The sequence below is a fragment of the Amblyomma americanum genome, chromosome 6 (assembly GCF_052857255.1).
Source record: "Amblyomma americanum isolate KBUSLIRL-KWMA chromosome 6, ASM5285725v1, whole genome shotgun sequence".
Taxonomy (NCBI): domain Eukaryota; kingdom Metazoa; phylum Arthropoda; class Arachnida; order Ixodida; family Ixodidae; genus Amblyomma; species Amblyomma americanum.
In genome coordinates, this window is record NC_135502.1 from 41008143 (window position 1) to 41029977 (window position 21835).

General features: G+C 47.2%; 2 protein-coding genes across 2 annotated transcripts; both read right to left on the bottom strand.

Annotated features, from left to right (window-relative positions):
* Window positions 1–179: 179 nt before the first annotated feature.
* Window positions 180–13139, bottom strand: LOC144136665 (alpha-tocopherol transfer protein-like). Its single transcript, XM_077669188.1, has 5 exons — window positions 12696–13139; window positions 7185–7424; window positions 5728–5921; window positions 3662–3772; window positions 180–2886 (listed from the first exon to the last, which is right to left on the bottom strand). Exons 1-5 carry the CDS (start codon window positions 12850–12852, stop codon window positions 2656–2658), a joined length of 933 nt encoding a protein of 310 aa, XP_077525314.1. The 5' UTR covers window positions 12853–13139; the 3' UTR covers window positions 180–2655.
* A 3677-nt stretch (window positions 13140–16816) lies between these two features.
* On the bottom strand, window positions 16817–19979 carry LOC144094668 (ipis-1-like). The gene is made up of 2 exons (XM_077628591.1): window positions 19656–19979; window positions 16817–18240 (listed from the first exon to the last, which is right to left on the bottom strand). The coding sequence occupies exon 2, from the start codon at window positions 18216–18218 to the stop codon at window positions 17034–17036; it is 1185 nt and encodes a 394-aa protein (XP_077484717.1). The 5' UTR covers window positions 18219–18240; window positions 19656–19979; the 3' UTR covers window positions 16817–17033.
* Window positions 19980–21835: the final 1856 nt, after the last annotated feature.

The window sequence follows — 21835 nt, forward strand, 5'->3', positions numbered from 1 at the left end:
TATGGCGCTGCAATCGGCACCGCAAACTTCAGCGCAAGTTCCCCATAGCATAGTGCTCTCGTGCAGTGGCCAGCGAAGCTGATCTGTTCGCTTTGCCGCAAGTTCGAAACACAATCACGGCAATACGTATTTTATTTTTCCAGGTTGGCCAAGGTCACCGTCAAAGTCAAGCTTCCCACAAAATTTTTGGTTGGAACAGTGTAAAGCAGTGTTTTCGCACTGAAAGCTAAGCACACTTAATAGAGGAAAAGTTCTTATTACTACCATTTCAATGAAAAAAAAAAGCCTCGGTGCGAGGTGAACAAATACGGGCGCGGAAGTCTCTAGTTTTAATTGAGGCTGCGTTGTTAGTCTCTTTTTTTTCATAAAAAGCACAACGCCTTGGATACCACATATACCAACTTGCCGAAAATATAGAACTGGAGCCAGTTTTGTGCATTCCCGTTTCGGTTTTGTATTTGCAAACATGTTGCAAGCAAATTGTGACTTGGCAATCAGTCCACCACAGAAACGCAAGATTCTCACGCGAGCGCAGATATAGCAACGAAGCATGCGCTGTCATCAGTTCCCAACACAAGCGTGCTTCTCCCACGGCCCTTTGGTTACACCATGGCTTTGTCTAGCAGCAATAAAACTCAGGAAGGTCATCTGGAGTCAGATCTGTTATGACGTAAATATGCTTCCGATTCCATTCACTACTGCTTATGTCATTTCGTTTCATACTACTCCGTATAAAATGGAAAGACTCACTGCCTTGCCTACAGATCTGGGAAAACAGGGCCAAATGAACAAATGAAAAAAAAAAGGAAAACTATTATCTGTAGTCCTACACGTCTGCCTACCAGGACGAAAAGTTCAGCGCTTCACATTACGCAACTTGTTTGAAAGCGCCAGAGGTGACACGCTTACTCCTAGAACATAACCTATCCCGTTAGGATGTCGTAACTTATTCGCTCTTGCGATTGTATTGTAGCTCGTCGCCTAAAGTATTCAACCACATGCGCAGTTGTCAAAAAGATGGGCAAAACTTTTTAGGTGATTTATGTGCACCTGTGTAGTTACAACGCTTTGATTAGACGACTTCTAGTTTGTACTGCAACTACTACAAGACTGTAACTATTGTCGTAATATTTTCCCTGAAGCTCATTTACGTTGTATTCGTAGAAGCCACTTGGAAAGAGCCAGTTGGCTTATGGGTTGTTGAAAGTACTCCCGATGCTCCACATATAGTTACCAATTTCTTCATCCGATCTAATCATATATTACCGCTAATTATTATTTTTTTTTTTGTTTTCCATGTTCTGTGTTTGTCGTCGCTGTTCGTTGTGAGCGTCAGCGTCGGCATTGCTGACCTGGTTACGGGACCTTGTGGCGCCATCACAACCTGTCCACTGAATTGTGAGCAAACTGCCCACCGTGGCAGGTGGCCGTTAACTTAATGTTTGGTCGTGAGAGGTTCAGGTCGCACAAGCCACCATTTGCCGCACCTGCCATCGCGAGGCAGTGGCACATCGCTTAACCTCTGCGCCACTGCGCCGGGAGATGAATAAGGACTCCCAGCGATATATGAACGTAAAGTATGGAATGGTCAATTCCGAATACATGGCAATAACCCATTAACGCTAGTGCGTCATTTTCTTAAGACAGAGCTTAAGTGTCTCCTTCAACTTTTTCTAGTTTCCACCTGTACACGCGATTAGAAATCTGTGTTCACATGTTATGCAGCATGAAATTATAAAAATTTGCGCATACCAAAGAACGCAAAAGCGCGCAGCTTTAGTAGTTAAAACTCCAGCAGTAGTGACTGGAAAACTCGTTTAGTTTGTTTTCTGGGCTAGCAACATGGCAGGCGCAGGATCTTGTTCACCTATAGTGTAAAAAGCAGCACAATGCGCTTATAGTTTCGAATTCGCCCTTTGTAGACTAATCCTTGCCATCGATGTCACTGATTTCATATTCTCTCCGAAGAGAGCGCCAGCAGTCTTCCATTCCTCTTTCGCGCCGGCCGTTTGCGCTCGTCACGCAGTGGTTTATTAATTGCCTCTTGTTTACTTATTTACAACCTCGATAAACAAACGACTGGTTCACGTTAGGTTGTCACCGTCTGTACACAACCGCGAGTTTGTTCTGAAATTTTAAAATGAGCGCGATTCTACGCAGACCGTGCACAGAAACAATCCTCCTTAAGGCCGCCATATTTGAACAATTGAAGAGCCGTCTCTAGGTCAAGAAAAATGCCAATAGCGATTTAGGAGACGATTACTCATGCCAGCTTGGACGTCTCAAAGTTTATAAAATATTCCTTCTTATGTTACATAGAACAGCCTAAAGCATTGTGTTATTGCATTCGTTGAAAACAAACGAGGTTCCCTGCAGGTTGAGGCTTCTGCGGGTGAGTAGTGATCTCTTAGAATTTCCATCTGCTCTTTTCGTCGCTGACATTCCGGAAAGATTGCCAAAGGAGAACGCAGATGCCATCGTTACGAAAGGTCATTAATGGCGAAGGATTTAAACACATGTATACGAATGAACATTGTTGCGAGGCCTCCTATCGTGTTATTTCATTGAACACTTCGTAGTGACACACACTTCGCTTGGGACTTTCCAGGCCCGGCTTGTGCTGTACACCTTCGTGTCTTGTAGTCCCCCTTTGCGTCACAGTGGCGTGCATTCCTGCGGCTGCTCACAATCTTCCGGTAAGGCGTCTACGCCGCTGGCGCCGTAGCCGAAGCGGTTGTTCGCCTCGAAGTTTTCTTCACTGGCTTCCACCTCCTTCCAAAAGGCATCGAAGTCAAGAGCTGGTCCGTGGCCTCCGTACTCCTCGGGCAACACCTCGGGCGGGATCTCCTCATGGAGTCTCTCAAAATTTTCGCCGTGGAATCGCGCCTGCGCAGAAGAAAAGAGTTCCAACGAAGGAAGCCTGTAATTGTAATCTGGAATTGGCCCTTATATATACGCACATACACATACATATTCGGAGGCGGCATGGTTGTTTTTTCTGCTGCTTTATAATTAATTTCCTTTAAGCAACAGATTAATTGAAGTATTATTCTCCCATCGTTCAGCACCACAAAATTAAAAAAAATATTCATTAAAAAACATTCCCCTATGCGCCTTGGCGCCTTGGGTTCGGTGACTGTTGGCTTCCTTCATAAGTTTCGCTAACGGTCCCCTCATTTCCCTTCTCTCGTTTGATTATATATATATATATATATATATATATATATAATATATATATATATATATATATATATATATTATATATATATATAAACCCCGTACTTTAACCAGGTTACAGCTAAGCCCTCGCAGAAAATCGTTCGCAGGGCTAAGTTAGGTGATGGGTACTAACAAAAATTTGGCAGACGGCTATGAAATACGGTAATGCGAAATTTGAGCGCAACTCTACACGTATTTTAGTTTTGCAATATGCCGAGGTAAAGGATTTCAGAGAGACATGTTTCTATAAACGTTGCCACCCTTCGCCATCTTCCCATGGCAGCCACCCTCCAGTTGTCCGTTTCTCCGCTCTTGTCGTAGCAGGTGGCGTTTCGCTCTGCAACTGCCTGCCACGGTTGTCAGGCGGCACCTAAGAGCCGTGCTTAATACACAAAAGTTTTCGTTGCTTTGCTGGCTTTCGTGTCTGTTATGCGGCACTTACCCGTTGGGCTAGCTTGGACTTCGTGAAGGGTCTGACGAGCGCAAAAAGCATGTCGAACGCGTATGACTGCTTCACGACGTGCACCGCCTTCAGTCGTATTGGCATGCAGTCCTGAAACCAGAGGAAAAGGCGCATTGTGATTCGATGTTGAAATCGTCACTTAATGTTCGTCCGGCGCAAAATGTAGGGTCGTTCAGGAAGTAACGAGCAATCCGCTGTAGTGCGGTAATAATTGGCATCAGGAAAGGGAAATTTTGAATGTAGAAGCATTAGTCGTTTATACCCTGATCCGCACCAAACTTTCGGTTCCTGTTGCTTCATGTAAGCCACCATGCACCATCCTCTTCTGTAATCGTCTCTTCTTTCACCCTCACCTGGAGTAGCATGCTAGGCCGCCAACCAGGGAGACCTCTCCTGTTTCATTAAAGTCTCTCCTCCTCCTCCTCCTCCTCCTCCTCCTCCTCCTCCTCCTCCTCCTCCTCCTCCTCCTCCTCCTCCTCCTCCTCCTCCTCCTCCTCCTCCATGCATGATCAACGTTGCCCTGTTTCACGACAACATGCAGTGATCGAATTCGTTTGCGAGTCCTTCAATAACTCAGCAACATCAATTCGCGGAATCTGTTGCCAGTCTATGAGGAAAACACAATGAATTGCAGTAATGTGTTTTCATGGCTTGAGTTGTTTCGTGATGGAGCTGCAACATCCAGATTCCGCCGCGTTCAGCTAGACCGTCAAGCCTCAAAACTGATAAAAAGGCATCGGTTATTGATGAACTTTTTCAGAATGACATACGTATCACCACGAGGCTGATTATGGAACACGCAGGTGTAGCAAGAGGATCCGTCTTAAGGCTATTCGGATGACTAACGTATCGAGAAAAATTTGTGATTGCTGGGTTCCACGTCTCTTGACAAGGGAGTTGATGAAAATCAGGAAAATTGTGTGTGATTATCTGCAAAGTTTCTTTGGGTATTGTCCACATTGCTTTCATGGAGTCATTCAGTTCTGAAGTCATTCATGAAGGTGTATCGAATTTACATCTGTCTGGACGATTGTAGGCTTCTCTGTGTAGCAAACATGTTTGAGATGACAACGAATTGATTGCGTGTATAGAAAGCGGTGCAGTTACCAACCCTGAGAGTATAACGAACGTCCCTTCCGGTCATGGAAACAAAGATGGTTACAGTGCAGCTATTGAAGTGGATAAAATGTTCAGTGACATTTTAAAATTACCACACCAGCAGTATACTTCCACGTATAGATAATCATTTCCCTTGTGCTCACCATTTCGGAGCTACAGTGGATTTTGCGGCACTTTTGGACCGACCTTTGTATATTAAGTTTCTTCAGGGGTCACACTGCATACTCCTTCACGAAATTGCCATGGACTGCCTCATTTTGATCGTAGTGACAAATATGTGAGCGAGGAGTCAAATTCTGGGTGGTACGATTTTCAACATGCGTTTTCAATATTTATAGCAGCATTGGAAGGTTGACTGAGTGAATTAGGCGCGCACAGCTAAGTTGTCAGGAGAGCAGCTTCCGCACTCAAGATATGGCATGCCGAAACTGGCCAGATGGTTAGAACAAGATATATCTAAATGTACCTAGTGCTTTACGAGCTATATGTTAACCCAGAATGTAAAGCAGCTAATTTGTTTTTAAAATATCACGACTACATCCGGTACCCTTCTTCTCAATTCTTCACTTACTCTATTATTTATATAAACTATCGCGCGACTTATTTGTCTCAGTCCTGTCTTCTACTACTTTTCCGGCTGTGGGATATTTCAAGTTACAACCGTTCATTGAGGTAGTCTTGGGGCCTGCGGCCATTTCTTTTATATTTCTGATAGAGCAACGGCTGCTGCTACAACTATTGCTATAACTACCACGTACCACTTGATCACACCTTCTCCTATGACTGCCCTACACCACCCATTTCCTTTTTATCCATTTAATGCAGAGCTCAGTTTCCAAACTAGCAATCGGCATTTCAATTAGCGCAACACGCGTGTCGAACCGCAATCCCGTTTCCGCAAATTAAGGACAAAGATTGCTGTTAACCTGGATGTATTCCAAGGCTCTTCTCAGGAGGCTGATGCTCATGCTCAATAGCTTGTCAGCAGTGAACCCGCTGAAGTCTACAAGTAGCACGATTCCTACAGTTTGCACCACCGGGTCGCACGCCAAGTGTTCGTAGCAGATCAGGCCAGCTCGATGGAAATCCATGTAGGGCACTTCTTCAGGCATCCACATACCTGAAAAAAAAAGAAAACAAAACTGAGCGGATTACGAAGCATGACACAAGCCATGCTTTAAGCGCACATCTAAGCAGTCATGCACCAACTTCCGTCAGATGGTAAGCAGCGAAGTAAAATAAAAATGGCCCTGCTCGCAACTAGAGGCCCCAGAAAAATTTCTGAACGCCATGCTTGGTTGATACTCTGCGACTAAAAACACTTCGTAACCAATTGTAAATGCAAGCCACACGCCAAGTGCCTTGACCGCTAAAACACTCGAACCTTGGCCTCACCATCATCACTCAGATGTATGGCGCGCCTGAAACGGGTAGGCTGGTACTTCCGGATAAGTACTCAACCACGTCTGAGATCGGTCCTTCTGCATAGCACGCACATGTGAAGCGTGCTAGGTAAGTGGGCAGCCCCAGAGGGTACCTTTCTTTTTCCCTACCCAAGTTACTGTTGTAAGGTTTACTTTTTCTTGCTTAATTTCCCGCATGCCACGACATCCTTCTTTTTTTTTTACTTATAAGGAGGACGTGTCTAAAAGCACGTATTAAATTAACCGAAATGGAGGAACCAATGCTTAGGAAATTATAAACTCCTTTTATATCCCCAGCATCCTTAATAAAATATTCTTCAATGTTTATAAAACGGAATGTTAGTTTTGCCACGAAAAGCAGACGTTTACCACACGGTATGGGTTCCCAACACAATCCAAGAATAGACACATTCGTGAACCCGGTGAATGAACAATGGGAGGGTGCGCGGGAGGGAGGTACCCGGCACTCGATGCAGCAACGGACGTGCATCTCTGTGTGGACTCATTAACGCATTCCAGCTGGCGCTGATTTCCCCCTTACTAGTTGCGTAATCGCCATTCAATATTTAGTTGATTCATAGTATTGTGTTTCATGCTTCATGTCCCAACCCGCAGGACCCGTTCTGCTGCACGGTAGATGCGGGGGCAATACGGATTATCGTGTACTTCAACACAGGGTTAATCACTCTTAAGCAGTTATTAGTACTCATAACAGTGTAAACGACAGATATAAGCGCAAATTAGATCAATGAAAGCTCTAATTTTCCTGTACATGCTCACAAATTTTATTATTTTCCCTAGTTTTGACATTTCCCAGCAAAGAGCCAAAAGTTTAGAACGAAGCAAGATATTTTGAACTTAAAGTACCATATCTACAAGCGTTCGAAAATTATGGGTGGCAGAGTTAACACTCAAGCTCTCAGAAGAATGTTAGCGCATATTCGGCACGCGGAGCTTGCCTGGCCGGAAGACAAAGATGGGGCGACCGAGGACGTCCTTCTCAGGCATCCTCATATAAAGCGTCCGAGCAGCTGGTGGCACATTGCTGGGCAGGAAATCGACGTATACGGACCCGCTGGAGTCTCGGTTTCTGTAGTAGTTTCGGACATTTCGGAGAGCCAGGTCAACGTCGTACTTCCGCACGCGCAGGAAGCGCAACAGGAACTCGTCATCCTTCCTGGCGTTGAGATCCGGTTCCGCTGCGGGACGAGGCGATGTTGAAGCATAGTAACACAGGCAACAGAAAAGGCTCTCCGTGGCGTAAAATTTTCAGCGTTAATTAGCACAACTTTAAGGTCAGCTACAGGGTGCATGAAAAGTTCAGAAGCTACAGGGTCTGCTTTTGAGCTTTGTACTGGGACAATTATGACAGTCCCTTAGCTGAAGCCCTATAGGGGATCAGATGTAGTTTCACCTTCACTACTGAGGAACTTGGTAGCCTAACAGGCACCGTAAGCACCCGACTGCCTAGCTAAAATGCAAATCTTGTGGCCTAGGACATTTTGGAAGTCACAATGTTCTGCCTCTTTACTACTTACCACATACTACCAATTGGTTAAAACTGGAGTTGCATGCAAGATATTGAACATGAATCGCCTTTCGAATCATGGTGGCTTCAGAAAACCTAGTCGTTCATTGTTCGAGACGCACGGTATCACAATGCGACAGTCGTAGGCAGGTATGAAACGGTGAAACGAAAGGTACCAGTGCCTTTCAGCACGATACTAGGGACTGACGGAACCTCCAGGAATGGGGCACCATTAGAACTCAGCAAAAAAGTACCTGCAACAGGTACACAGCTGGTGGTAGAGCGAGATACCTGCGCGTGTTCGCGACAGTACAAAAAGCATGTGATTTCACTACTAATTTTAGGCAGTGAGAATGCCTGAAGGCCTCCGAGAAACAAAAAAAAAGTGCTAGTCACGTACGAGCGCAACACACGCACACCAGATTTGAAATCTTGCTCTTCCACAGCGCCCCGCCGCGGTGGCTCAGTGGTTAGGGCGCTCGACTACTGATCCGGAGTTCCCGGGTTCGAACCCGACCGCGGCGGCTGCGTCTTTATGGAGGAAAAACGCTAAGGCGCCCGTGTGCTGTGCGATGTCAGTGCACGTTAAAGATCCCCAGGTGGTCGAAATTATTCCAGAGCCCTCCACTACGGCACCTCCTTCTTCCTTTCTTCTTTAACTCCCTCCTTTATCCCTTCCCTTACGGCGCGGTTCACGTGTCCAACGATATATGAGACAGATACTGCGCCATTTACTTTCCCCAAAAAACCAATTATTATTATTATATTCCACGGCGCCTCAGCCTTAGGGCCGTTAGAAAAGGGGTTGAGTAGAGCGCGAAAAAGGAAAGAGAGGAAGAAGTGTCGTAATGGAGGGCTCCGGAATAATTTCGACCACCTGGCGGGAAAAGATGACCAGAAAGTACCGCCGCGGCAACAGCGAAGACAAGGGCTGAGGACATGTCTCGCGCATACGCCTGGTGCTTGGCCGACTGGCACTTAAAGAGGTAGGGGCTACTGAGCCGGAGTTCCCGGGTTCGAACCTGGCCGCGGAGGTCGCGTTTCGATGGAGGCGAAACGCAAATGCGCCCATGTGCTGTGCGATGTCAGTGCACGTTAAAGATCCTCACGTGATCGAAATTACTCCGGAGCCCTCCACTACGACACCTCTATCTCTCTCTCTACTTTCACTCCCACCTTCCTTCCTTCCTTCCGTTACGGTGCGGTTCGGGTGTCCACCGAGACATGTGAGACAATTACTGCGCCATTTCCTTTCCTCAAACGCCAATTTTAAGTTTTCAATTTCCGCCGCGCCCCGCCGCGGTGGCTGAGTGGTTAGGGCGCTCGACTACTGATCCGGAGTTCCCGGGTTCGAACCCGACCGCGGCGGCTGCGTTTTTATGGAGGAAAAACGCTAAGGCGCCCGTGTGCTGTGCGATGTCAGTGCACGTTAAAGATCCCCAGGTGGTCGAAATTATTCCGGAGCCCTCCACTACGGACCTATTTGTTCCTCTCTTCTTTCACTCCCTTCCTTATCCCTTCCCTTACGGCGTGGTTCAGGTGTCCAACGATATATGAGACAGATACTGCGCCATTTCCTTTCCCCAAAAACCAATTATTATTATTATTATTATTATTATTATTATTATTCCGCCGCGTATCGCTTAGCGTACAAGGACCCCGTTGCGTGCGCGTTTGCACCCGGTCAGGACAGGGGAGGCAGCTGTGCCCTTACAGAAATTACTTTAGACAGTCCCTAGACTGCCCATACTCTTTTGTCTATAAAGTCTATAGACTCTCTATAGACAAATCTTATAGCCTTGTCTGTAGGCAATAAAAATGCTATAGACAGTTTATAGGCAGTCTATAGATTTATGGCCATACACTTTTAGTAGACTTTCTTCTATACACAGTCTATTGGCTATGAATAGACAAAAGGAAATATCTATATGAAAGCAATAGAGTCTATAAGAAGTCTTTAGTTAGTCTATAGACCATTTTTATGAGGGTGGCCGGCATGCTGTCACTCAGCCGCACCGAGTGTTGGCTGCCGACCGAGTCGACGGCAAACGCAAACGAGCCGAACTAAACCGCCTAACATTCCAAGCACGCGAGGAGTAGAAAGCGACAAACCTACGTCTTAGGAACATAACAATGCGCCAACAGATACCACCAGAGGATTCCAACAGAGGATGAGAGTGCGAAGCGTCAGCCGAATCGAGGCACAACGCCAAGCCTTTAACGCTATAATGCTGCCAAGAAGCAAACCACGAGCAGTCGCACAATGCTGTACTTTGTGCATGGAAAGCATCATAACAGAATAGATCGCGTAACCAGACACTTCGGTTTCATTAGCCTACCATTCGTGTTAAGCGGTAGCAAAAATTATGATTCACATCAAAGCATCTGGCCCCGCCGGGGTGGCTCAGTGGTTAGGGCGCTCGACTACTGATCCGGAGTTCCCGGGTTCGAACCCTACCGCGGCGGCTGCGTTTTTATGGAGGAAAAACGCTAAGGCGCCCGTGTGCTGTGCGATGTCAGTGCACGTTAAAGATCCCCAGGTGGTCGAAATCTTTCCGGAGCCCTCCACTACGGCACCTCTTCTTCCTTTCTTCTTTCACTCCCTCCTTTATCCCTTCCCTTACGGCGCGGTTCAGGTGTCCAACGATATATGAGACAGATACTGCGCCATTTCCTCTTCCCCAAAAACCAATTATTATCATCAAAGCATCTTTTCAGGCGTTGTGTGCAGTCTGTGCAACATAGTTAGCAATGGTTCGACTTTGCCACTGTGCCTTTGCACGATCTGACAAGGAACCTGCCATTTTTTTTTTCTGGAAATTAGGGCGGGGGTGGGGGGAGGGGGGTGAGAGCAACATTTTCAAAACCTCGTTGTTGTTTTTTTTCTGGGTGGGAGGGGGGGGGGGGGTATTTTTTTTTTTTGGCACGAATTAGCGACCACTGACGCAAGTTGTTTGAGACATACGACTGTCGCTTCTAGCTTTTGTAAGCCATCTAGAAATGACAGCTGATTGCTACAAGGAAGTGCTCTACCGTTCTGTTATTTGTTTTTCGTTGTGTACATTGCCATCCTCGTGGGCAACGCTTATGCGGCCCTTCTAAACCTTCCTGCAGTTTGCGTAAACATTCAGTGTGTTTTCGAAACGCCCAACAGTCGAAACGCCCAACAGCCTTGGAATAGGACGGCGTTAATGTAGATAGCGCTTGGTATAATGATGCGGGAAAAAAAATGCCGCCAGTGCCTGTGTTCTGGGTTCTTGCTTCTGAGATGTGCCTTTTGATTTCATCCACAGATAAAACGATGTAGTGAGATAACGAGGAAAAAAAAAAAGATTTAAAGTCATCAGCTAACTGAAAAGGCCTCTAAAGATATCTGGTAGCTTCCGCGCACTAACTTCAGCTTTGCATAGCGACAAACTAAACAATTTAAGGTGCATTTGTCATTATAAGTCGAGTTTAAGTCAATTTTTAAGACCCGTTTCTCGGGGTGCGAGAATCGGCTGAAGTCCACTGAACAATTGCTACGACCGGGGTCGCCGTCGTGTGTTGTCCCTTCTCGTCCAGCGTAATTCTTCATAGCTTAACTAAAATTTTGGGAGGTAATTGCCTTGGCGAACTTCAACTTGAATTTCTACCGCCCTTCGCAGCGCAGGTGTCTTCAATATTTTGGGAATCCGGTCGAGAAGTTGCCTGTCTACGTATTGCACTTGTTTATTTTCGAAATCCAAACCCCCGCGAGGACTTATTTCCAACACGCTCGGCGTGAGTGAATGCGGACAAACTCATCTCATGATTCGCTAGTAGCACCCGCTTGGTCGGTTTTAGCAATTTATTGCCCTTTCTGAAAGATCAGATCTGTATACAGGGAACTATCGCTTGACCGAACACTATGGGATGTCAGGAAATATTTCGCTTTAGTGAAATAAGGACGCAGCGGTTTATGTTGATCAGCCAAAGTAAACGGTAAGCATGAATATTGTTCGTAAATGTATTTATTTCTCATGCCGAAAATTGAGCGAACGCAAAGTTTACTTAGAGCTTCTTACAAAGGGCAGCAATTCCGTGCTGTACATACGTATCCAGTATTGCAACCATTCTAAACTGAGCGAGTTGAGTTAGAGCTTTATTCTGCGCATCATTTCTAGAACAGATGCCGGGCGACGACTGCTTTCAGCTTCTCAGAACACATTACAGAATCCCCATTTTCCTAAATTCTGGAGTAATCATTATCTACTGCAACAGATCTCCATAAGCCAGCTGCATATCCATCCCAGCCTAAACCAGGCATGGCATTCTGCAGTTTCGCAAGTGAGAGTATATCGCAGGAGAAGTTTCTGAAGCTTCGCAGTTCAAAATTTCCATCACCCGCAGTTTCGCAAATGAAAAACTCCCGAATGTGCGCCAAAAAGATACATTCTTACGCGAGAGCACTATTTTCGAATTTTGCGCACGCTTTTCGACCTGAAAGGTGCTGTGGTGTCATCTTCTTTGCATTGAAAATCATTTGAATTGGATTGAATGACTGACGTTTCGGTTTGGAATATTGCACAAGCTTGTCTTACCCGCCGCGGTGGCTCAGTGGTTAGGGCGCTCGGCTACTGATCCGGAGTTCCCGGGTTCGAACTCGACCGCGGCGGCTGCGTTTTTATGGAGGCAAAACGCTAAGGCGCCCGGGTGCTGTGCGATGTCAGTGCACGTTAAAGATCCCTAGGTGGTCGAAATTATTCCGGAGGCCTCCACTACGGTACCTCTCTCTTCCTTTCTTCTTTCACTCCCTCCTTTATCCCTTCCCTTACGGCGCGGTTCAGGTGTCCAACGATATATGAGACAGATACTGCGCCATTTCCTTTCCCCCAAAACCAATTAAAAAAAATTAAAAACAAGTTTGTCGAAGTGGAGTTCGTTCAAATAGTGCAGAATTTTCCTAGTCGCGACCACTCACCGTCCAACTGGCGCTTCAGTTCCTCCAGGGCTTCCCGCCGCTTCTCTGGCGTCTCTCCCAGCTCTTCGCGAGCTATTCTCTGCAGGTGAGCCGAAAGTGCACCGTCTGAAGTGTCCACCACTTCGTCGAAACATTTCTTGACGTAAACGCCAGTCATGGTCGATATGCAGCCGGACTAAATGCGACCAACTTGAATGGACCGGGGAACTTATTGCAGCGGCGCGTATATCTGCCTACGATCACAATTCACTGTCAGCGAAGACGACGACTGCGCTCTACTCGGTAAACAAGGACGCGTGCTTGACCAGGAGACAAGTGCACTTCCCCGAGCGTTGAGCCAAAGCGCGAAGCGACGACCGCGCGTGCGACGGGAGGCCTTGGATGACGCAAAAGGTTTTGTTATACATCTTTAGCGCGTTCGCGACGTTTCCCCATTGCAGAGGCTTACCGACACTCTCCAGGATGTGCGGAGGACGCAGATGCAGCGCGTGCGGAGGGGTGGAGGGGAGGGGGGAGCAGTGGCGACGGTGGCGTCGCTGCTCTTGTCACCTTGGCGTTTATTTCCAAAGCGCTGCGGCTGGTAATGATTATGCGCTCTCCAGTCGCTTTCTCTCGATTGGCGAGCAGAACCTTCTTTCTCGTGTCATGTGTTGCAACGTGTCGGTGAACGCGCATTACAGGTTTCACAGTTACAGGAAAGTTGCCGGCCAGACAGGTTGCGCGCACGAAACGATTGGAACGTGGGGCTTATTACAAGAGTCACAATGTTCTGTAGCTCTCCACGACCTGAATGATGCCGACATCGTCCTGGCATTGTCAGTTCTTCAGGTTCTGTCATTAATAATAATAATAATTAGATTTTAGGGAAAGGAAATGGCGCAGTATCTGTCTCATATATCGTTGGACACCTGAACCGCGCCGTAAGGGAAGGGATAGAGGAGGGAGTGAAAGAAGAAAGGAAGAATTAGGTGCCGTAGTGGAGGGCTCCGGAATAATTTCGACCACCTGGGGATCTTTAACGTGCACTGACATCGCACAGCACACGGGCGCCTTAGCGTTTTTCCTCCATTAAAATTAGCATGTTCTGTTCTTTCATTCATGATTAACATTTCTGTCATTAACTCATACCTCCCACATAAACTGTACTGGTCGTCAAATCCAGTCTATGACACCTTTTCACAGTTTTTCTCTACAAATTCGTTTCTGATCTATAAAGTGTTGCTAGTAAGAGTACTTTCAAACTTATTATCTAGAGATCAGACATAACGAGTTTCGGGCAATTCTTTTACTGTATTACCAGTAGTATTACGATTATTTGTTAAGGTCTCGAAACGTCGACCGCCCGTTTATTTTTGCTATTTTTTGGTAAGAAAATGACGCAGTAACTCTTTCACTTCTCGGCGAATACCGCGACAGCTCATGAGGAAAGGGAAGAAGGAGGCAGTGAAAGAAGAGGCGCAGTAGTGGAGGGCGCCGGAATATTTCGACCACCTGAGAAGCTTTAACGGGCACTGACATCGCACAACACACGGGTAACTTTCGCGTTTCGCCTTCGGCAGTCTGAAGCCGTTGCCGACAACGTGATCAGCGCTCCCAGCAAAGGGGAGAGTAACTACACCATCTTTGGCGCGAATGACAGATTCGAGCTAAGCAGGTTCCTCCCCTAGTTTTGCCGATCACTGGAATTTATTGGCCAGGTAGCAGGAGGAAGGTGTGAAGAAGCTCCGGAAGAAGTTAGCTTCTCCAAGAATTTGATTGCGTTTCGAAACAGCGCCGCCGAGAAAAAAAATGCTTAGGCCAAAGCGATCCCACAGTGTGGTCTTCCAGTTCTTAGTCAGCAATTTCCGAAGTTCTCCGCTCACCGTTACTCCACTCGTCGCGTGCGTCGGGCTGCCACTAGGTCTTCCACAATCGCTTGGGTCGGAGTAGTGGACAAATCCTCGCGCTTGAAACACAGGAGGAGAACTGGGCGAGCGTGCGACGGCAGGGTTTCGGTTGGAGTGCGTCTGACTATATAGTCACGTGGCGATGACGGCAGTCCAGCAGTTAGGAAGACAGCGAATGGCTTTCCGGACGAAGTTCTTTATTAGGCTGACCTGCACCCACAAAGAGCTGAATGACTCAGCGGCCGCGATATCATCAAGCATGCACTGTGGTGATTGAGCAAAACCGCCGCCGCTCTCGCCCGCGCTCAATTTAAAGCTGGCTAAGAAGCTACGAGATAAGCAGTTGTGTGTGGCTGCGTTCATTCGAGATAAAACTAGTCGCATCTCCCGACACAAAGTGATAAAGCGGCGTGCCGGCGGCTTTCAGCACGAACTATCAAAAGGTACAAAGCTTTGCGGCAATATGCATACGTGAAGTGTAAAGGTGTACGCCTTTACACTTCACCTTTTAGTCAGGTGAAGTGTAAAGGCGTATACCTTTACACTTCACCTGACTTTGTGTTGACTGCGCTGACGCTGAGTTTGTATATCGCATTCCATGATCGTTTTATCCTAAGCATTTACGATTTTGCTAAGCAAAGCGCCAACTGTGGCTACTTTGTTGACTCTTAAATGACTATTACTTTGAAAGAAAGAAAAGATCACTGAACACCTACCGTTCCTCCCTTCGTCTATTACGTAAAACCTACCCAAATCTTGACTAGCGTCAATTCGAAAATTATGGTACACATTACTCATTCCCACATCGTAATCGTCTTAACATATGTCAAAATCTTTTACCTTAACCAACAGGAATAAAAAAAAGCCTCTCCCGTGACATTAAGCTCACATTAATTCTTCATAACCTCAACACTAGAGCTGACCTTCCCGTACTGATTGATGACCTCCTCATGGTCTTCGAAAAAGCAGTGGACAAAATGCCGCATAAGTGCTTGGAATTAGAACTTGCACGACTAGACCTTAACCGACTTAGTTTCTAGATGAACAGAAGATTTCCTCACTTATCGTCAACCATCTGCCGAAAATAATAATAAGCATTCCTCTTTTGCTGATATTTTCTCTAGCGTGACCGAAGGCAAGGCTCTTAGTCCTCTTTTCTTTTATTTGCATCGACGACTTATCCGATATTATGTCGTCGAACTTTGGCTTTGCCCAAATGAATGCGTCATTTACCTTCTACTAATAAAGCTATGGATACTAATGCTCCTTAGAGCGATTTATTTAACCATACTATAACAAATACTAACATGACTGCACTCCTTTACTTGCACAGACTACAAAATTACCAGACTCCACATTATCTTCTGAATGGTTATTTCGTCTCATCCCTCAATGGCATTCAGCATTCAGGTGTTAACTTTTCGCAGAACATTTCTTCTCATATCATGCGAATAGTTTAAGTCAAGCGAGTTCTCAGCTGCCTTCGTCGCAATTCAAACCTAATTTCCCCTTGGGTTAAGTTACTAGCGTAAAAAAACACCCATCTGACCGATGTTAATGTGTCTACCATCTCGGACGCGCTCAATTGAACCGAATTAATTCCATTGAACTTGTTCAAAATCGTGTGGTCGATTAATGTACTTAGATCACTAGTAATTCACATGTATTACTTACCTTAAGAAAAAGCAGCTTTGCCTAACCCTTACCAGCGCCGTAAAAACGCAAGGTTATGTCTATCATGAAATCTCGGTTCTGGCAGTCTTCATGCCATAGGTAGCATATGAGGATTCTCGCACAGAAACCGCACTCACCTTTCGATCACGTTCCACGAGATGCTCGCGGTAATACAGGCGCACTACGTCCATCGTATGAACGAAGGTGGCGCTGGTGGACACTCTCAAGGTTTACACGCAGTACAAGTCCCCCCAAGAGTAGAATATTGGACAGCCGCTGCCGTAGCTCAGCTTGTAGAGCACCGTAAGCGAAATTCGAAGGCCTCGAGTTCATATCCCACCGGTGGAATGTGGCCTAATCAGTGAAATTTAAGCCATAAGAGAGTTACTCTATCAATTTTCGATTCATACACAAAAAAGAAAAGCAGCATTGTTTTTGGCCCCGATGATTGCTTGTTCCACGGTTTCATTGCGATTTTAGTTACCACACTAGTCAAACTGCTCAATGTTTTGCAGTCCGCACAACTCACCGCAAGAGTGTTCACCCACCTCGAGCTTGCATCATGACCCACCCGCACATTTTTGTCCAAACAGCCAAGGGCTGCAACAATATTCCCACAAGGAGCATCCCTGGTACATGCTCGCTTCAGTTCAGAAGAGCCATCAAATAACTTTCTTTTTAACAGCGTCATATAGCCTACTATCGGAAGGGCCCTTGAGGTACTTAAAATAAACTCGTACACTATTATGCCAAGCGAAAAATTACTAAATATTTGTTTCTACTGAATTCGCGTCACTGATCCAAGAAGAAACACCATGTCCGGTTCCCGGTTCACAACAAAGAACAAAAATGGACGGTCGACGAGGACCTTGCGTGGTTCTTGGTCACACAGAGCCGTCGTTGAGTCGGCTAAGCCGGACTCTCCCATCAGAGGCGCAGGTGGACCCATGCGCCCAACCTCAAAGGAAGCAAAATGCTTCGCTGACGAGAGAGCGACGTCTGTATGCGCTCCCTCGCACAGACTCGTTAAATCGGCGGTTTCGCTGAATGCATCACCTTCGCCCATTGCCACAAGTAAACGCTTCAAATCGGTGACGCACGCGACACTAAATCTCGGCAGGGTCACTTGTACGTCTCCCTGCTCTCTCAGCGTCCCCAGGTAGTGTAGAATCTTTGGTGCGCTTAAAGTTTCCTCGATGTTCGCGAGGCCATCGACGTCGTTGGGCAGAAGAATGATGAGCGACTGAAAAGGGCACTCGAATGGCAGTTCAACGAGGCTCGCTCCGAGTTCAGCGCACTCAGCGACCGGATACGGAGCCGTCTGCGTCATCATGGCAACGGTGGAAGACCTGTCCCTCGTCTCGTGGAAGGTTCCCCAGGGAGCCCGGTCGAAACGACGCCACCAGCGCACTTCCTGTCGAAGTAAGCTGACAAATACTAGCTTCGAGTCGACGTTGACGTCCTGGCACGCGAGTGCTTGTCCCGGCTCGGCTATAGAATAAGAAGTCGAGGCCCGAACGAAGGCGTCCATGGACAAGCGACACTGCTCGGCGCTGAAGGCAAAGTCCTTGCGGTGGCCATGCACCGACAGCTTGTCCATGGCCGCAGCATACTCATCGGTGAGCTTGATGTTCTCGGCGTGGTAGAGACAGGCGTACGCGGTGAGGCGCAGGCCATCCCGGACGTACCGAGGCGACGAGATGCTGTTGCTGCAAGGTAGGTCTCGGGACCAGCGCGCGAGGCGCTCCAGGAGCGCACCCTTGTGGCAGTTCCAGTAGGAGGCGTGCAAGAGGCGCGCAAGTTTGGCTGCGGTTTCTCCCCGTGCTGCGTAGTGGACCATGGCGAGGGTGCAGGCCACGAGCCAGGGGGAGAGGACCAAGTTACCCTGGTTGCTGGACAGACGCATCTGACGGTAGAGATCGACGGGGAGCTGTAAAAGCGGGCCCGCCATCTCAGGTGCCATGTCGAAAGAATAGACGTCCAGCCTGGAAAAGAAAAGCAACGCGGGTGTCTCAGTGACCTGAAGCGCGTCCTCTTCTGTAGATTGTGCGCAAAATCCGTAAGTGTCAATGTGCCTAGAAAGTAATATCGCACTAGAAAGTAGTAGAATGCGCTCAGAAAGCAGTATCGCACAGGTTAAACCATCGTCATTGCAAGGGATTGCCTACTACTAAATATTTCAAAACGAATGTGAGCCGCTCGTCAGCTGCGCCGTTTCCAGCAATGCCAGAGTGTCCCGGTATCCACTGGAAGACGATGTCATGACCCTCTTCCTGCGCCTGGTGTGGGAGATATCTTAATTCAGCTACGAGTTGATCGTGATCGCCATGGCGTAAAGCAGAATTAAGACACTGTAAGGCTGCTTGCCTGCCAACATTGTCCAGATACCGTTGACAAGAGCCGACGCAGCAAGACATCTGCGAATGCTTGGTCGAAGAGAGCTTTTAGCGTCGTGGTTCTCTACTAGCAACTCCACATGACGTCTGCTCCGGCTAGACCCCTTACTCCGACTCAGTCCTCCGTCCGGCCTCTCCCGCTGCGATGCTACGCTGTTGTGTCGCCTGTGGTTGGGAGTGGCGTTCACAAATGCCTACTCCCACTTAATCACAAAGGCAGACTCTCCTGCGTGTGAGATGTGTGGGTGCGCCGAAACTATAGAACACCTTCTTTGTAACTGCCCTCGGTTTCAGCGTGAGCGTGCACTCCTGGCTGCAACACTTCGCCGTTTAGATCCTCGGCCTCTTACTGAAGCCAATATTCTGGGTCCTTGGAGTAAGCCTTCGTTGCAGAGGACAGCTTTGAAGGCATTTCTTAAGTTCTTGAAGGACTCAGGACTGAGTGCAAGACTGTGAACAATTAGTGTGTGCCCTGTGTACCCTACAAGTAACGGCCAACGGACACGTTGAAAAGTCATCATCTCCCTTTGTTCTCTCCCCTTCCTATCTCTCCCTCCGTTCCCCTTCCCACGTGTAGGGTAGCATACCGGGCGCTGCCTAGTTAACCTCCCTGCCTTTCCGTCTTTCTCTCTCTCTCTCAAAACGAATGCAGCCAAATACTTGAAGGCCAATTTCCACACCGTTCCTGCGCAATCCAAAACTTTCCGACTATTCGTAACTTGGAGTTCGCCGCCTCTGCTGAACAGTCTGCGTTGAGTTAATTTTGCTACCATATTTCATATTGTCTTACGTTCCCAGTATAGACGAAGAATACTGCGCTCAGTAGTAAGCTATCCACACCCACTGAGACTAAGCACAGTGTAGAACAATGGTCGTTCACGTCTCAGGCGGTCCTTCTCAAGCAGTGTGCAAAACCGAAGAAAAGGCTTGTTGCGCAACTTAGCATTAATTGACCCCAAGGCCTAAACTTATATAAATATTTTTAAAAAAGAGGGCCGGCTCACAGATCGCTATCGGTGCTGTGGTCGCTATTGTCGAACTCAGAGCTGCCACTGGTGGGTGTGCTGGAAGTCTGGCAGCAGCTGCGCGAGGAAGTCGCCGGAGACGAACCCGATGGCTCCGAGGCATAGCTCACGGCCGCTGCCGCTGAGGAGCTCGAGGAAGTCTCGGATGAGTCCGAGGTCGAGGGCACCGAGAAAGAAGGCTGGCTGTCCTTCTCCTCGTCCTCCGCTGGCCTGAAGGACAGCAAGGCCTCCCAGTCAGTCCAGGGCGACGCCAGGTTAACAGCGTGGACCGCACAGCGATGCAATACCGAAGCGACCAGCGATTCTTCTGCTTCTTCACTTTGAAACACGCGAGCTGAAAGCACGCGCATTCCTCTCGCTGGCTAAAAGGTCACAGATTAGAAAACCCGTCTCATCTTTGTGCTTTAAAGCACCACAAATCAGCCAGGTATTTATTGTTGGTTTGTCTAAACGCAAATAAAAATATCACAAGAGCAATAGAGTTCTGAATTATATTAATGGATAAAATTCTTTTATTAGAATCACGTTGGATTGTTGGCCTAATTGCGTTGTTGTTGCCTCAAAAGCGATGGCAAAAACCCACGGGGTGGTATTGGCCAGGGTTTCGTGCAGGTCCAAACAGGAGAAAATTCATCCAGGTTTTTCTCAAGCGACTGATAAATATAAATAGAGGAATCTCTGAATACAAATAACGAATTTTCAAAGATCTTGAGAAAATCGATATTGAAATCGAGCAAACAAAGCGGAAATAAATAAATTTTAAAGAAATAACTATAAATAATTTATTTTTGAAACAAAAGTAAAGGCAACGAAAAGTTAGCACAAAAATCTCCTGGTTTCGATGACATACCTGTGAAGAAACTCACCCATCTGCCTAAGGGCATGCCCTTTGACGGTTGCACCGGAGGAGAGGAGTACGGGAAGAGTAAACGGCAGTCCTAACTGAGCGAGAGGATTTTGCAAAAACTGAATTCTCTGCCGTGCAAACCGCCGGATGAAATTATCCATCGTTTCAAAGTCCCCGCATGACGCACATAGATTCGACGGCGTGAACCCAGAGCGGCATAAATAAACATTGAGACGAGGAATCCTGCTGCACAACAGCGTCATGGAAGCCTCGCATTGCCTTGAAGCGCATGAATGTATGTTCCATGGAAATTTGGGATTTTTGATGGGAGTCTTCGGGAGCGCAGTAAGGATCACATGCGGCGGTCAACATTGGTGGCGCGCGCAAAAGCACACAAGGATAGAAGTAGAATCATAGAAGTCTGAATAAATCGCGCTTTTGGCGGAAGCGGAGCTCCGGAGCGGAGTAAAGTCATTTAAGTTGCAGACATCTGAGCTGAAGCGCTGGACGCGGATTGGCTGCAGCCCACATACGCTCACAGAAGTATCTAAATCGTCGGGCTAGCGGCTTGGTCGCATATGGATCAAGCCGCCAGTGGTAGTGTATTGCACCAGGTATTTTCTGCACACCACAAGCTGTAATAGCTTAGTAAAAGAGCCAAAAATAGAAATATTTGTTATAAGGAAAGGAACCCGCCGCTGTGGCTCAATGGTTAGTGCGCTCGGCTACTGAGCCACGTTTCGATGGAGGCGAAACGCAAAAGGCGCCCGTGTGCTGTGCGACCTTTGAGCACTTTAAAGATCCCGAGGTGGTCGAAAGTATTCCGGAGCTCTCCACTACAACGCCTCTTTCTCTTTTTCTTTAAAGAAAGAACGAAACGAAAATGATAACAAAAAAGGTTTAACTTAGGTTAAAGATGGCGCAGTGAACTATGGAAAGAAAAAATGATAGGCGTAACGTTAAGAGACAGGAAGAGGGTAGATTGGGTTACGGATCAAACGTCGGTTAATGATATCCTTGTCGAAATCAAGAGGAATAAATGGGCTTGTACAGGGCATGTAATGCAAAAAGAAGATAACCGCTGGTCCTTATGGGTAACGTAATGGATTTCAAGAGAAGGCAAGCATAGCAGGGGGCGGCAGAAAGTTATGTGACAGGATGAGATAAAGCAGTTTGCGGGGATACGGTGGCCGCACCTGGCACAGGACAGGGTTGACTGGAGAGACATGGCAGAGGCCTTTGTCCTGCAGTGGGCGTAGTCAGGCCGATGATTATGATGATGAACCACTCACATTACTAATCCTCCTGCGTT

Excerpts from the sequence above, each read along its gene's own strand:
- LOC144094668 (XM_077628591.1), bottom strand. The coding sequence starts at position 18,218 with ATGGCACCTGAGATGGCGGGCCCGCTTTTACAGCTCCCCGTCGATCTC.
- LOC144136665 (XM_077669188.1), bottom strand. The coding sequence starts at position 12,852 with ATGACTGGCGTTTACGTCAAGAAATGTTTCGACGAAGTGGTGGACACT. Across the intron at positions 7,425-12,695 it reads ACTGAAGCGCCAGTTGGACG|CGGAACCGGATCTCAACGCC; the intron begins GTGAGTGGTCGC and ends CTCGTCCCGCAG. Across the intron at positions 2,887-3,661 it reads AGTCCAAGCTAGCCCAACGG|GCGCGATTCCACGGCGAAAA; the intron begins GTAAGTGCCGCA and ends TCTTCTGCGCAG.